The 16357-nt window shown below is 52.0% G+C and overlaps 1 protein-coding gene across 23 annotated transcripts in view; it reads left to right on the top strand.

Annotated features, from left to right (window-relative positions):
- Positions 1-16357, top strand: part of PLA2G6 (phospholipase A2 group VI) — a 61125-nt gene that overhangs the window by 23581 nt on the left and 21187 nt on the right. For 12 of the 23 annotated variants that reach the window (XR_014314100.1, XR_014314103.1, XR_014314105.1 and 9 more), the window contains 7 exons: positions 2983-3198; positions 3979-4162; positions 6387-6574; positions 9554-9650; positions 10769-10951; positions 14639-14747; positions 16060-16221. Coding sequence is in view for 13 of the 23 variants with exons in the window: in XM_082740155.1 (XP_082596281.1) it covers positions 2983-3198; positions 3979-4162; positions 6387-6574; positions 9554-9650; positions 10769-10951; positions 14639-14747; positions 16060-16221 (1139 nt within the window). In the remaining 10 variants the exon portion in view is untranslated. The remainder of the gene's footprint in view (positions 1-2982; positions 3199-3978; positions 4163-6386; positions 6575-9553; positions 9651-10768; positions 10952-14638; positions 14748-16059; positions 16222-16357) is intronic. The other 11 variants (XR_014314101.1, XR_014314102.1, XR_014314104.1 and 8 more) reach the window with 1 other exon arrangement.

The following is a 16357-nucleotide window of genomic DNA, read 5'->3' on the forward strand; positions in this document are numbered from 1 at the left end:
TTGGCTTCTCCCAGGTATCTGGGAACATTACCAGTGAGGGTAATTTCAATCCATTTTCTGGAATGGAAATTATCTGGTGCTGAGCCGCAGTCTCCAGAAGGGTCTGTCTCCTTGTGGCTCATCTTATGCCTTAGTCCTTGAGGACCCCCGCCCACAGTAAGAGGGTTCATCAGGGCCCTCCCATCCCTGTCCCCGGAGCCCGCGAGGTTGCTGATGCTGTGGTGTATCCCTCCAGCTGCTCAAGCGACAGCAGCCCTAAACACCAGGCTCACTTCCTGGGTTTCCATAATCCCCACCAGCCTGATACTTCATCCCTGTCTGCTTCAATGTCCAGCATCTTAAGCAGATGCCTTTCACATTTTGTCATCCCTAGGACAGCAGTCTGGTTCCCAGTACCTGGTCTGTCGTTGTGGAGGTGGGAGTCTTCAGACAGATCCCATTTTTTTTTTTTTTGGGTTAGTCTCCCCAGCATTCAGATGCCTGATTCCACTTCCCCATTAGCTACCTCTGTTTGCTCCCCTCTGCAGCGAAACCCTTGACAAATACGGTCTGAGCTTGCCTCTCCACAGTTTCGTACATCCCAGTCCTCCTCCGCCCCTCTCCAGTCGGGCTCCGGTTCCCATCATTCCACCAGAAGTACTTTGTCAAGGTCATTGATGTTTTATTGATGCTAAATCCAGTGATCAGTTTTTAGTGTCCTTTTTAGTGTCATTTGGTGTCACAATTTCTTTGTCATTTACTGACATTGTGACTGACAAAGCAACAACGTTTAACACGGAGCGCTCCGACGTGAGGAGGTGGGCGAGATGAAGCAAAACCAGGCGAGGAGAATGAGGAAGAGCTTCCTTCCATCTCCTCCTTTCTTTCTTTCTTTCTTTGTTCCTTAGCACTTATTACCAGCTGGTTTGTTTATTATACTCTCCTATTTTGATTTGTCGCTTACGCATTGTGTAGGTCTCTCCCCTAAGAACACAGGCTCCAGGAAGGCGGGGCGTGTCATCTGTTCTGTTCATTAATTTACTCCTTCCATCTAGAACAATGGCAGGTGCAGAACATGCACTCAGTAGGTATTTGCTAAACAGTCGCACTCTTTCTCGAAACGAGCAGGTGAGCCTTGCTGAGCCCACACTCCTTGGGCACCACCTCTTTTAGACCTTGGCTAGCCATGGGTCTTACATGTTGAGAGCCCTGTCAACACTTCAAGTATCTTCAGTGTCAACCGTCATTATGTTTATTCATTTTTAAAGTGCCATTACTTGGATGGCCCATCTGACTGACCCTCATAGTACCTCTGTGAGGTAGATGGGACAGGTACAGGTAGTCTCATGTTTCATATGGGGCTCAGAGAGGGAAGGAATTTTTCAAGGGTCACACAGCAGCTTATTAGCAAATCTTGGACTTAAACACAACTTTTTAAAAATGAGCAAAGCTTCTAATGATTGTTCTCTTCCTTTGGGGGGAGTTAGGGAGAAGGGGTACCATCTGAGTGGTTAAAAAAAATTTTCTTTTCTGATTATAAAAATTATAGGGGCACCTGGGTGGCTCAGTCAGTTGAGCATCTAACTCTTGATCTCAGCTCAGGTCTTGTTCTCGGGGTCATGAGTTCAAGCCCCACACTGAGAGTGGAGCCTACTTAAAAAAACATAAAATAGGGACACCTGAGTGGCTCAGTCTGTTGTCAGGGGTGCCTGGGTGGCTCAGTCGGTTAAGCTGCTGCCTTCGGCTCAGGTCATGATCCCAGAGTCCTGGGATCGAGTCCCGCGTTGGGCTTGTTGCTCAGCAGGGAGCCTGCTTCTCCCTCTGCCTCTGCCTGTTGCTCGGCTTGTTGCTCTGCCTGCTTGTGTGTGCGCACGCGCGCTCTCTCTCTCTCTGACAAATAAATAAATAAATAAAATCATAAAAAAAATTATATAAACTCACAAGTAGAAAATTTAGAAGCTTCAGAAATGGTTAAAGAACATTTCAATTACTATCCTACTAGATATATTTTGACATTTTTAAAAAAGATTTTTATTTGAGAGAGAGAGAAAGAAAGAATGAGCAGTGGGGAGGGGTGTCAGAGAGAGGGGGACAGAGAGAGAGAGAGAGAGAGAGAGAAGCAGACACCCTGCTGAGCAGGGAACCTGATGCAGGGCTCGATCCCAGGACCTCAAGACCAGGACCTGAGCCAAAGACAGACGCCTAACCGACTAAGCCACCTGGGCGCCCCCATTTGAAATATTTTTTTTTTAAAGATTTTATTTATTTGACAGAGAGAGATCACAAGTAGGCAGAGAGTCAGGCAGAGAGAGAAGGGGAAGCAGGCTCCCTGCTGAGCAGAGAGCCCGATACGGGGCTTGATCCCAGGACCCTGAGATCATGACCTGAGCCGAAGGCATCGGCTTAATCCACTGACCCACCCAGGCACCCCTGAAATATTTTAAAAATACAATTTAGATTACATTGTATCACTTAAAATTTGTATCTTGCTCTTTTACTGGACATTATAAAAATCACATTTTGCTGTTCTTTCAAAATCACGTCTTAATGGTTGTATAATAATCCATCACTTAGCTGGGCCACCATTTATATCCTATTCTACTGCTGGACATTTAAGTTACACACTTATTTACCTCCTATGGTGTGCGATGGCCAGGGACTTGAGGTCAGGGCTCCAAATGATATCAGCGTCCAAATAATAGAAAGTGGATACAAGGATTTGTTAAAAAAAAATTTTTTTTAAAGCACCATAACATGATATCAAACAAACTGGAAACGAAAATCTTTTTAAATAAAAATAAAATCCTGACTCCATTTGGAGGTGGGTATGTGAGCGTGTGCATGCAGTGGGAAGTGGAGTCTGGCTGGAGTGGGTCCCTGTGTGGCCAGAGGCAGGCAGCGACTCATGTAGGGGGCAGGGGACCCAAGGCATCTGCCTCCAACAAGGGTGTGGGCAGAAGCTGGCTCATTTCTGTGTCGTCCTCCTGTGTCCTGGCCCCACAGACTCTTCCAACTGGAGACGGAGGCGGATGCCCTTGTGAACTTCCAGCACTACTCTTTGCAGCTGCCGCCCTTCTACGAGAGCTCCGGCCACGTCCTTCACGTGGAGGTCCTGCAGCAGCTGACCGACCTCATCCGCAACCACCCCAGCTGGTCGGTGGCCCACTTGGCGGTGGAGTTGGGGATCCGGGAGTGTTTCCACCACAGCCGCATCATCAGGTGGGCCAGGAGGGACGGTGCGAGTGCATGTGTGTGGGGGTGGATGGGCGGGACCCAGGGCGGTCGCTCCATCCTGCTTCAGTTTCCTTTTGTAAAGCCAAAAGTTACCTGGCTCCTTGGATGTGATCCGTGCTAGGTTGCTTCGCTGGAGAGACCAAAAGAGGCCTTAGCTCCTCGGGTCTCCTTCCAAAGACCAGGTGCCTTCTCTCCTGTGGCCCTTTACCCAATACTTCCGTCAATAAATGTGCCCCTAGAGGGGACCGTGTGGGCCCTGCCTCAGGACTCCAGCTCCTCTGCTTGCCCTGAGATGGCCGCAGCTTGTGTCAGCCCCCAGGGCCCCAGGCTCAGAATTCCTTACTGCCCTTGAGAGCTTCCAGGCCTGTTCTTGGACATCGTGAGGATTAACCTCCCCGTGGCCCTGTCCCTTTCCTAGGGTGGGCATTATTGTTTTTTTTTTTTGTAGATAAGGATATTAAAACCCAGAAAGGTTACATGAACTGCCCGGGGTTAATGAGTTTTCTGCCTTTCGATCTGTTCTCTGCCACCCTACCACCCACCTCCAGCTGGCGGGGGCCTAGAACCCGTCCCTTGTACGGGCGTGCAAGTAAACAACTGATAAAATCACATCAGTACCAAGCGAACTGTGAGCCAGACCTCTGTTGGAACCAGCCAGCCCGAGCATGGCAGGAAGGCTCTTGGGCTCTAGCCTGTTTCCCTCCACTGCCCCTGAGTTTCTCAGCACCCCTCCCTCCGTGTACCCCTCTACCCCCACCCCCGCAGCTGTGCCAATAACAGGGAGAATGAGGAGGGCTGCACCCCCCTGCACCTGGCCTGCCGCAAGGGTGACGGGGAGATCCTGGTGGAGCTGGTGCAGTACTGCCACGCCCAGATGGACGTCACGGACAACAACGGGGAGACGGCCTTTCATTACGCCGTCCAGGGTGACAATGCCCAGGTGCTGCAGGTGAGCAGGGGGAGGGGCGGCGGGGTGACGGGAACTGGCAACACCTTGTTGTCCCCACTTATCCCGAGCTCCTTCCCGGACACCGTCCCCTCCTTTCCCTCCTCGTGCCTGTCAGGGAGACACACCCTCGGCCACCAGGTTCTGACAACCCTAGGGAGGTTCCCCCAACTCTGTGAACTAAACTGGAGGCCCAGCCCAGCCAGGCACTCTGGTTCGGCTTGTCCCAAGCACTTACTGAGCCCAACCCTGGGCTGGGTTCATTTCAGCCCTGCCTGGAGGGGCCGACCGTCCAGCGGGACCTGAGCTTAGCTTTTTCCAGGAACTGCAAACTCCATCCGGCTCCTGTAGACGTTTGCACCAGACATACCCCTCCTGTTAAATGTTTGATTATCGGGCTGAGAAATGAAAATAAAAATCGTAGACTGGAGATGGAATGATGTTCCTAAAAGCCACTTCATGTTTTAGATGGAAGCGTTAGAATACCAGACAGGATTTCATTGCCCCGAGTTAGAAGATTTTCTTTTAATTTATTTATATATTTATTTGAAGACTTCCTTTTATTTTTTTAAAGATTTCATTTATTTATTTGACACAGAGAGAAGGATTACAAGTAGGCAGAGAGGCAGTCAGAGAGAGAGGGGGAAGCAGGCTACCTGTAAGCAGAGAGGCCAAGACGGGCCTTGATCCCAGGACCCTGAGATCATGACCTGAGCCGAAGGCAGAGGTTTAACCCACTGAGCCACCCAGGCACCCCTGAAGACTTTCTTTTAAAGGTGATGTCTGGGATGCCTGGGTGGCTCAGTTGGTTAAGCAGCTGCCTTCAGCTCAGGTCATGATCCCAGCGTCCTGGGATCGAGTCCCACATCGGGCTCCTTGCTTGGCGGGGAGTCTGCTTCTCCCTCTGCCTCTGCCTGCCACTCTGTCTGCCTATGCTTGCTCGCTCTCTCTCCCTCTCTCTGACAAATAAATAAATAACATCTTTAAAAAAAAAAAAAAGGTGATGTCCTTCTCTGCCCTGGCATCAGAAAGGAACGACACCGTTCCAGAAAATATGTGTTCATGTCGTATGGTTGGTGCACTGGGAAGGGACTTCCACGTGCCCTGGTGAACTCCATCCTTCCTAAGAGCCGGCTCTGCGCCCGGCTCCACGGCTCACAGGGGCTGCCTCTGTGCAGACGGCAGACACATACTCAGCTGTCCTTTGTCGTGGGCTGCTCTCGTGTCTGGCCCTGTGCTGAGTGCTGTGTTAATTCTCCAAATAGTCTCTTGGGTGTGGGGGGAGGTCAGGATCCTCCTCTCATTGCCAAAGAAACTGAGGTTCCATGAGGTTAAAGAAATGTGCCCGGAGAGGGGCAGAGCTGTGAGCTGTGGGGCTGGCCCTCGATCAGGACTCTTTGCTGTGTTCTCAGCCTGTCGACAGGCCCAGCAAGGTCCCCTGGGGGACACAGGACTTGTAGCTAACCTATAGAGATGGCACGTGACCACAAGTGAGGAAGTGAAACCTCTTGGCTTTCTTTGTAAAAGTGGCTTGTCTGTCTGTCTGAGTGCAAAAAGGTGTTTTTATTTTTTAAAAGATTTATTTATGTATTTGACAGAGACAGAGACAGCGAGAGAGGGAGCACAAGCAGGGAGAGTGGGAGAGGGAGAAGCAGGCTTCTCGCCGAGCAGGGAGCCCGACGCAGGGCTCGATCCCAGGACCCTGGGATCATGACCTGAGCTGAAGGCAGATGCTTAACAACTGAGCCACCCAGGCACCCCAAAGGTGTTTTTATTAAAGCATAGGACAGGACCTATGGACAGAAAGAGCTGCCTAGTTTGTTTTTTTCAATTAAAACATTTTTATGCGAACCTAGCAAAAAGAAATTCAAGCCAGAGAGATGAAAGTAGGATGAGAGTCTACAATGAAAAGCAGGAATTTCTCCCCTCCAGACCCCCAGGGCCCATCCACACGAACAGCCTCCATTCAGGTTTCCTGGTTGAGAAGTTTTTCCCACGAGCCCCGGCCGTGCCAGACCAGCCCCCCGCCAAGCCCGTCACAGCCGGTGTCCTGTCTTCCTGCAGACCCCGTCTCTGTGCTTCCCCTAATGTCCCTCCCATGTTCTCACAGAGTCCGACTTCTCTTGCCCTCACGTGGGCGCAGGAGACGGGCACGGAGGGTGTCGTGGAGGGTCGTGGAGGGCTTGTGTTCATGGGGCCCCAGCCCACCCCAGTGTCCCGCTGTCAGCTCCTAGGGAAGAATGCCTCGGCTGGCCTGAACCGGGTGAACAACCAGGGACAGACCCCGCTGCACCTGGCCTGCCAGATGGGGAAGCAGGAGATGGTCCGCTTGCTGCTGCTTTGCAACGCTCGGTGCAATGTCATGGGCTCCACTGGCTATCCCATCCACACGGCCATGAAGTTCTCCCATAAGGGGTAAGTCCTCATTCCCCTGCCCCACTGGTGGGGCCTGCGGCTCGCGCAGCACTTCTTCTGGAGCACGGGTGAGCCCTGGCTTCTGTGGGCTCATTCCATGCATTTCCGACATTTGGGCCAGAGGCCAGCTTGGCCCGAACAAGGTACTTGAACCTGTAGTGGATGTGAGCCTCAGTCCAGAAAGTCAGCTGTGCAAAGAGTAGAATTTTGAAATGTTTTCTGTAATACACCTTCATTTCTGGCCACGAACCTCCCTTTACCGATGAGAGAAGAACCATCCAGATCTTCCCCGGAGTCCTTCTTTTCCACCTCCTCCAGGTGGTCCGCCGGCACGTGACTCCTTGTCAGAGTTGCGTGCCACCCTGAGAGGGCTGGGTCCTAGAGATGGGTCCTCTTCTGTCTAAGCCCACCAGCCCGATCTGAACACCTTTGTGGCTACAGTGCTCCCCTGTGGCTTCTGCAGATTCCTGGCTGGAAGCCCAGGATCTCTTGGTGGCGTAGCCCCGAGCCCCTTCTGCCTCGATGTGTCCATGGTTCCGGGCTAGTGGCGCTGCTGGGCGAAGGCTCCAGGCCCAGGCCTTGGGGAGCTCTGGACCACTCTCGCATTTCTTCCCTCTCTTCAGACCTGCGAAACCCTGGTCTCAGGAAAACTCTCCATATGAAGTGTGTGTGTGGCAGGGGAGGGGGGGGATAAAAGATGAGGGGGGCGCCTGGGTGGTGCAGTCGATTGGGTATTTGACACTTGGTGTCAGCTGGGGTCACGATCTCGGGGTGGTGAGAGCCCTGAGCCCACCTGAGATTCTGTCTCTCTCCTTTTCCCTGCCCCTCCTGCTTAGGCTCTTTCTCTCTCTCTCTCTCAAATAAATAAACCTTTTTTAAAAAAGATGAATATCTCAAAACAGTGCCCAGTGGGAACAGTGTCTAGGATGACTGACTGACAGAATGAACGGGTCCGTTGGTCCCTCCATCTGGGCGCTGTGCTAAGCGCTGGCCTTAAAGAGACAGGGAAGAGAGTAGCTCCAGGACAGGTGACACGGAAGTCACCGGGTCCTTCTAGGCTGTGTGCTGGACAGGCAGGGGGATGAGCACAGAGGGTGGCAGGTGCGTGGGGGTGGGGCAGGCCTTGCCCTCCCTCGGGTTTTCCCTTTTCCTGGAGTCTCCGAGAGTCTGCGCCCACCTTGCCGGCCCCGCTGGCATGGCCATCCCCTCAAAGGTCTAGTTCAAGTGTGGGCCAGCCCACCTTTCCCTGATCCTCCGCAGCACAGCCAAGGTGGGCTAGAACTTTCAGGAAGACTTGACCAGGGATGGTACCAACACCCTCATTCCCAGTAGTCACATGCCCTGATTGCAGGTTGCAGCCCGAATGGGCACACATGATGGCTGATGCTCTTTTCTCCCCGGAGGTAGCGTGTCAGTCCCATGCTGGCTCACTTCCGGCCGCCTCAGGCTTTCTTGTCCAGGGTCCTGGTATTGCCTGGCTTGCTCCCTGCTCAGACACCTCCAGCCGCATTCCTCTCTGGCCCTGCCAGGCCCCCCACCGTGGGGCTGCTACACATCACAAGGGATCATGCACAGAACATGATGCGAGTGGCCTCACACCAATGGGCGTGCCCTAGACAGCCCCGCATGGCCACGTCCTCCCAGGGCCCCGACGGGGACATCCCTCTGCCAGCACGCAGTAGCCAGCACCGCTGTGCCCTAGAAAATCTCAAGCATCAGAGTTATGGAGAGAGGTCCTGTCCCAGCTCCAGTTTGGGAGCCCCTCTGCTATGTATGTCAACCCAGTTGACCTTTACAGAGCTGGGTTTGCACCTGGGAGTTGACTTTGACTTTGCAAAATGTTTTCAAGGTTCATTCGTGTTGTAGCATGTATTCCTTTTTTTTAAGATTTTATTTATATGACCTACAATAAATGAATTTTGTTTATTTTTTGTAAACAATACAAAAGAGTGAGGGAGGGCGCACACAGAAGCACGGGGAGCAGCAGAGGGAGAGGGAAAAGCAGGCTCCCCGCTGAGCAGGCTCAATGCGGGGATGCGGGGCTCAATCCCAGGACCCCGAGATCATGACCTGAGCCAAAGGCAGATGCTTAGCCAATGGAGCCACCCTGGTGCCCTGAATCCCTTCCTTTTAAAGGTAGAATAATAGTCCATGGACCACATTTTGCTCTTCCCTCCACCTGCTAGTGGACACTTGGGTGTTCCTCTTTCGGCTAATGCTGCTAGGAATATGGATGTACGGGCATCTCTTTGTGTTTTGGTCACAGACCTGGGAGTGGAAAGCAACTGCTGTCTTCACTCCTCTGCCTGGAGCACCCGGGTGGCTCAGCCGGCTAAGCATCCAACTCTTGATTTCAGCTCAGGTTGTGATCTCAGGGTCATGAGATCGAGCCCCAGGTCGGGCTCTGCACTCAGCATGGAGTCTGCTTAAGATTCTCTTCCTCTCCCTCTGCCCCTCCCCCTGCTCTCTTTCAGGTAAATAAATAAATCTGTAACTCATCTGCCTGGACTTCCTGCAGGATGCCGGTCATTTCATGAAACACCAGCAGTGGATGGCGGGGGATGGAGGGCAGCCATGTGCCAGGCACAGAAGTGAAATGTCTTCTTTCCTTTAATTCCCGCCAGTCCAGTTAGGACTGGGCCCGTGTTGCAGATGGGCTCAGCCACTTCCCAGACATCAGCCAGTGAGGAAGCTGGGGCTGGACCTCAGGCCTACCTGACTTTAAGGCCAACACCAGTGAGAGCGATCATTGCTAACTGGAGTTATCAGGGAAGGCTTCCTGGAGGTGGGCGCTTGAGCTTTGACATACCATATACTGGTTTACATGTTGGTTGGTTCTGTTGCAAAACCAACAGAAATTTTGCAGAAACTTTCCTTCACCAGGAGATAAAGCCCCAGGTCTTGGCCTTTTCCAGCCCCAGGCCACCTCCCTCCACCTCAACGACCTTCTGTACTGCCCCATGGCTCCTTTCTCCCTAGGTGTGCTGAAATGATCATCAGCATGGACAGCAACCAGATCCACAGCAAAGACCCTCGCTATGGAGCCAGCCCCCTCCACTGGGCCAAGACCGCTGAGGTAGGCGGGGTCTGAGGGGGAATGGTAGGCGGGCAGGGGGCAGAGTCTGACGGGGAGTGGTAGATGGGCAGGGGGCAGAGTCTGAAGGGGAGTGGTAGATGGGCAGGGGTGGAGTCCCAGAGCCCCAAGTTCCTCAGTTGCCCACAGGAGGGCAGTTCCTAAGATGACTCTGGGGATGGCGCTGTGGGGGTTGGTCTCTTAGTGGCCCCACTGGGGGAAAGGACAGTCTGGTGTTGCTCTGCCGCTCACTGGCACAGTGACATGTCCCCTCCGTGGTTTCTTTGCGTATGAATTAAGGTGAAGTCAGCGAGGTAATGTGTGAGAAAATTCTTTGTAACTCAGACAGAAGGTGTGTGAGGACTTGGCTGGGCAGCTCCCCAGAGGCCTTCCCTAAGCCAGGCTTCACCCCCTGGGGAGGATGGAGGTCTCTGGAAGCCGAGCTTGGCAGAGCACTGGGTGCCCCCGAGACTGTGGCTTGTTCTTAAACAAGGGAGGGAGGAGATTACCGACCTCTGTAGGGCACCTTCTGCCTGCCAGTGGCTAGACACCAAGTCAGGCCCTTCCGTGTACGTTTTGTCGTGCATTGTCACTGCTCTGTGAAGTAGACACTTACATTTCTATTTTCACAGAAGAGAAAAACTGGGTGCAGGGGGCGTGGTGACCCCCCCCCCCAAGTTCAGAGGACGGGGATGAAATGGGGTTGAGCTTTGGGCTCTGGACTGTTTGGGCTCCAAAGACCAGGCTCCCCGGGGCTGCTTCGTGTAGGGCTGTGTATTGCCCAGGCCCAGGGAGTGGTCAGACCTTTGCAGGACCCCAGGGATGGTCGCAGGGAGTGGGGCCATTCTGGGAATTTGCAGAGATGCATGGGGTCCTGTTCCCTCCAGGAAAGAACCCAGAAGCCCCTTAAATCAGCATATCTTTAGCCTTTTGTCCTCTACTTCTGGGGTGCTGACAGCATGGGCCAAGGTCTAGGGCCACCCCCAGAACTGGGGCTCACCCCCTGAGTTGTTATTGCGGCTAGAGCTTTCCAGAAGTCCAGTTCCTGAAGGAGTCTCAGGGGGGAGGTGGCAGTGCCCGGGTGTCACCACGCACTCCGGCACGGACCCTGTCTCCCGCAGATGGCCCGCATGCTGCTAAAGCGGGGCTGCGACGTGAACAGCACCAGCAGCACAGGGAACACGGCCCTGCACGTGGCTGTGATGCGCAACCGCTTCGACTGCGTCATGGCGTTGCTGACCTACGGGGCCAATGCGGACGCCCGCGGGGAACATGGCAACACTCCGCTGCACTTGGCCATGTCGGTGAGCCTGCGTCTGCCCCCACCTGCCTGTGGCTGCCCTCCCGCGGTGCCCCCTCCAACCCCCACTGGGAATCTTTCCTCAAGACCCCACCTTCTCCCTCACAAACCTTCCGTGTCCCCCTCTCAACCCAAAATATCACCTCCTTCCTCTGCGCCGCAGTCCCTCCTGCTCCTGGGCTCCCCATTTGACAGGTGCATGGTGAGAGGGGAAGTATAGCCTCAGCGACCTGCCGTGGCCTTGGCCAAGTCACCTGTCAGCCTCAGTGTCCTTATCTGGAAACCCGGGGTATCATCTCCCACCTGGCAGAGCTGTTGAGAGAAGAAAGCGGCAGACCCTTGGTAACTCCAGGAACATCCCTGAGATGTCCCGGAGATGGCAGTTCTCCCCCTGTCCTGCAGCCTTAGGGGGAGTACTCATCTACATATTGTTCCTATCTCCTTAGAGATTCTGGTCTCCTAGTCCACGCCTTAGAGGGGGACTCTAAGCTCTCAGAAGGCAGGGTCTGCCTTCTCATCTTGGTGGCTCACTATAGGGATTGGCCACAGTTTGGGGCTTATTATAGAGCATAGGTCCTGCCCTTAAAGCCCCTCCAATGTGGAGAGACGACCAGAGTATGAACATACAAATTGCAGGGAGGGAATGTCACTCGTCACTGACATGTGTAGGTATTCGGTACCTCGTATTCTGTAGCAGTACCACGTGTATGTGCATACGTTCCACGGATCACCAAGGGATGGGACTGGACAGGCCTCTGGGACTCTAAAAGATGTAGATTGAGGACACACTCAGATACATGCTGTTTTATACCAAAGGCCATAACCGTGTGGCGACATTGTTGTCTGGGAGGTGGAAGCCCTAAATAAAACCGTGGCCATTTTCAGCACTGAATGATCCCATAGAATTATCTAGCTCATCAGTTCTCAAAATTTGGGGTCCATGTGGTTCCATTGTATGCTTAATAAGTGATATTGACGATTCCAAAGACTTTTCATTGATATGGATTTTATCTATATTTACCAGATTAAAGATTAAAAATAAGAAGTTTCCAAAATATTCAGTTAAAAATGACAATTCACCAGTCACAGTCTAACCTCAATAAGTAACATTTTCATGAAAAACAACTTTTTTTTCCCCTCAAACCAAAAATAATCGAAAAGAGTTGGCATCATTTTATATGTTTTTAAAAAGATTTTATTTATTTATTTGACAGAGATCTCAAGTAGGCAGAGAGGCAGGCAAAGAGAAAGGAAGGGAAGCAGGCTCCCCGCTGAGCAGAGAGCCCAATGTGGGGCTCGATCCCAGGACTCTGGGATCACAATCTGAGCCAAAGGCAGAGGCTTTAACCCACTGAGCCACCTAGCTGCCCCTTGTTCTACATTTTTGCGAATCTTTTTAATGCTTGGCATGGGGGAAGACTGTTGATTCTCCTGTCTTCTGCTACATTTATTCTGTTGCAGTGTGTTGTTGAATGTAAGTTGGGTTTGAAGACAGTCTGGGCTCACATAGACAGGTTGTTGAAAAAGATACACAGTAGCGCCTTCTCAGAGAATCATGAATATTCTTCACTGTTGCACCTAAACTGGAGGAGGGTTAGTTTCTGCCAAGTCAGTTGCAAGTGGGATCCACAACCATCTCGGTATTATACTTCATTCCCTTGGTATCTCTTGCACTCCCCTTGCATCTTTTACCCCTGTGTGATTTCAGGTCATCCTTGGAAAATACTGGTTCACTGTGCATGCGTAGGACTGTTGAACCATTTCATTATACGGGATCGAAACCCCATGTTTATAAATATCCCCACTGATCTCATCAGAAGAGTCTTACAGTTCTGGGAGACTGTCAAGCCCGTCATGGCATATACAAGTGTTCTGGAATTCCCATTTTTGTTTGCGAGCTTGAATTTTATCATTGGCACAAAACGCGGTGGGCGTTTTTCTTGAAGTGCCAGGCTCACTGCATTCATTTTTGAGAACGTGTCTTCTGCATACCCAAGGCTGACCCATCACATTTGGCTCTTCAGTCATGATCCCAAGTAAAAATGGCGTTCCAAGAAAAAAAAAGCTGGTTCTGCTCACAACCCAAACAATTGCATCCATGCTTTTCCTCAAGATGATGGTTGGGCTTTAGTATGCCCCAGAAATGCCTATGCTTTCCCTCCATCTTTTTTTATTTTTAAGATTTTATTTGTCAGAAAGCGATTGAGAGTACATAAGCAGGGGGAGCGTCAGGGAGAGGGAGAAGCAGACTCCCCGCTGAGCAAGGAGCCCCATGCGGGACTTGATCTCAAGACCCTAGCATCATGACCTGAGCCGAAGGCAGACACTTAACTGACTGAGCTACCCAGGTGTCCCGATTTCTCTCCATCTAATGACACAGAGTAGACAGTGTCAAAATTTAATAAAATTAATTCTTACTGAATGAAGGACATTTCCTAAGGGAAACTGGCTATTTAATTAACTGGGTGATTTCTTTCTGTGAACGGGTGGCAGAAAGGAAAACCAGGGCAAGTATTAGTTTGATGCCCCAGTCTTGTGGAGGCCTGGGCAGTTTTATCCATCACTGTTTTTACACCATTGGTGCAAAAGCCAACGCAACGCAAAAAGGGAACATCTTGGTTTTTTTTTTATAAAGCAGGGTTTCTTTCTTTTTTTCTTTCTTTCTTTTTTTTTTTTTAAGTTTACTTATCTTTTTTAGTAATCTTTACCACCCAATACGGGGCTCAAACTCAAGACTCCGAGATTAAGAGCAGCACCCCTATGAAAACAGTGGGATGCTCATGAACCTTCCAGAGGGTCTCCCATATTCACGGAGGGGCCACAGATCGCTCTTCGAGAACTGCCGATGTCCCTTGTTTCCCATACTGTAGGCACTTGCGGACGAGCCTTGCAGTTTTTGGCACATTCATGAACCACATTTACGGTTATGACCTTAATCATTTAAGTTGGTTGGTTTGCTTCTAAACTTAAATTTATTTAGAAGGAAGTGTTCGATCGCTACCGAAAGGGGTAAACCAGTGATGCAATAGAAGGTAACGAAAACAGAAATGCTTAACTAACCATTCAAGCACACATACTTAGCTGTGCCTGTGTAAATCCTAATGTACATGGACCACCATTTGGAAAGCTGTATTCTAGACACGACTCTTCATTTTCTTGGCAAGGAAATTGATCCCAGGAAGAGGGAGGTGATGAGACCAGAGCTCTGGTCTCCAGGCGGCCAGCTTATTAGGTTTGTTTTGGGAAACCATGTCCTGCGCTCCCCTGCCCAGCCTCCAGATGTTGAAGCTGCACTTGAAGACGGCCATCAGGGAGGATGTGTACTCCGTTACCCCTCATAAAAGACACCCTTGACATGATGGGCAGGACAGCCTTCCCTTTCCCTGCCTGCCCTTTGCTGCTGCTCCTGAAAGTGATCAGCAGCTGACCCTTCAGTGTCCCCATGGCTCCCGGGGTGGGGGTCATAAAGGCCTTGCTTCCGGAAATTTCTGGGGGGGCTGGGGACTGGGAGTGAGTCACTTCCAGCTTCTGCCTAGGTTATTAAGTGGGTGGGGGCTCCGAACGTTCCAGCATCTTCTTCCTTGCCCATGAGAAGCCCACCGAGTTGATGAGCAAGGTGAAAAAAGCTGGTGTCCTTTCCCTCTTCTTTCCCTGAGCTGTTGCATTTTCCCCTTACTCCATTCCCCAACAGAAAGACAATGTGGAGATGATCAAGGCCCTCATTGTGTTTGGGGCAGAGGTGGACACCCCCAATGACTCTGGGGAGACTCCTGCATTCATAGCCTCCAAGATCAGCAAACGTAAGTGCCCTGCACTCTGGACCAGAGTTGGGCGTGGGTGGGTGGGTTCATGCCCAGGGGAAGAGAGTGGTCCCAGCCATCAGGCACCAGCATCCTGTCCCTACTCACCCCCTCCCCACCTTGCTCCCTGCGTGGAGTTTCCAGGAGCACCTGGGAGGCTGAGAGGGGAAGCTTTCTTTGCACAAGAACAAGGGCCATCACCAGTAGATGGTCCCAACAGGGGGCTCGCCATACAGTGTCCTCTTCTGTATGGCCCCAATCCTTCCTCAGGATGCCTGGACTCCCGGGGAGGTGGTTGGGACCTACAGCAGTCTTTAGCCAATTGCTCTTTGGGAATTCACCACGGGACCGCTTGTAGGAACAACCATGGGTTGACGCATGCGTGGCACCGGGGCCGGGGGTTGGGGGGGTTGGGGGGTTGGTATGCGCATGCCCAGTGCACACAGGCTTGCTGCACGCCCCGCATGTTCACTTGGGGAGCCTTGGCATCAGAGCTGGAAAAAGCAGATCATTCTCCACAGAAGTCTGGGTCCCCTCCAGGGGTTTATGGGGAGTTGGGGATGTTGCTGTGGGTGTGTAGCTGCTAGGGTGCCAGTGCGCATGTGCGTGCTAGGAGGAGGGTAAATGCCTCCAGGCTGCGTGGTCTGTTTTGAGTTCTGGAAGGGACCCTCGGTTCAGTGGTTTTGAGACCTGCTGAACATAGAGGCAGGAGTCCTGTTTCCTTTCTTTTTAAATTAATAATTTTTATTAGATATAATTAAGCCCAATCTTGTTTTCTTGTTCTTCTTCTTTTTTTTAAATTTTATTTATTTATTTGAAAAAGAGCGAGCAAGTGGGAGCCAAGGAGAGGGGTCGAGGGAGAGGGAGAAACAGTCCCCGCTGAGCAGGGACCGCGGCATGGCAGGGCATGGGGCTCGATCCCAGAACCTTGGGATCATGACCTGAGCCAAAGGCAGATGCTTCACCCACTGAGCCACCTAGGCACCCCTGGAGTCCTGGTTTCTTGACTGAAAGTGAAGGGTAAGGGGGGCCCCAAATACTCAAACTGGGCATACTCTGTGGCCCGAAGTACTCGGACTGGACTTCCATATTCTGTGGTTGACCTCCGTGCCTTCCCAGACCCCGGGAAGCTCTTTATAACAGACTGGAGTCAGCCCCCGCCACACCCCCTGCCCACACCCAGTTCCCCCACATACCCAGGCCACCTGGTAGATGAGAGAGGGGGCCTGGTGTGGAAAGGAAGGGCCTCTCACTTGCGTATTGACATCATTTGTGATCCTGTGCAATTCCCCCCTCCCCAAACCCTGACTAGTTGTCACCAGGAAGACGCTCTTAACTCTGCTGAGAACCATAGGGGCCAACTACAGTCTCCCACTCACCCAAGAGGCCCCCTCGGAGCAGAGCTCCACTACAACACATCACTCCTTCTCCCTGGAAAGATCTCAGCCCCCACCGATCAGCTTAAACAACCTAGGTAGGCCTCCCCCGGCCCCCACCCCCCAACCTGGCCCCACTCCACCACACTCCCGTCCTCTCCAGCTGGTCCACAGGTGCTGGGATCAGAGCAGTCTTGATCTCAAGGAAACAGGGTCTAGGGTAGAAGTGGTTTA

Source organism: Mustela nivalis (assembly GCF_964662115.1).
Source record: "Mustela nivalis genome assembly, chromosome: 7".
In the NCBI taxonomy this organism is placed as follows: domain Eukaryota; kingdom Metazoa; phylum Chordata; class Mammalia; order Carnivora; family Mustelidae; genus Mustela; species Mustela nivalis.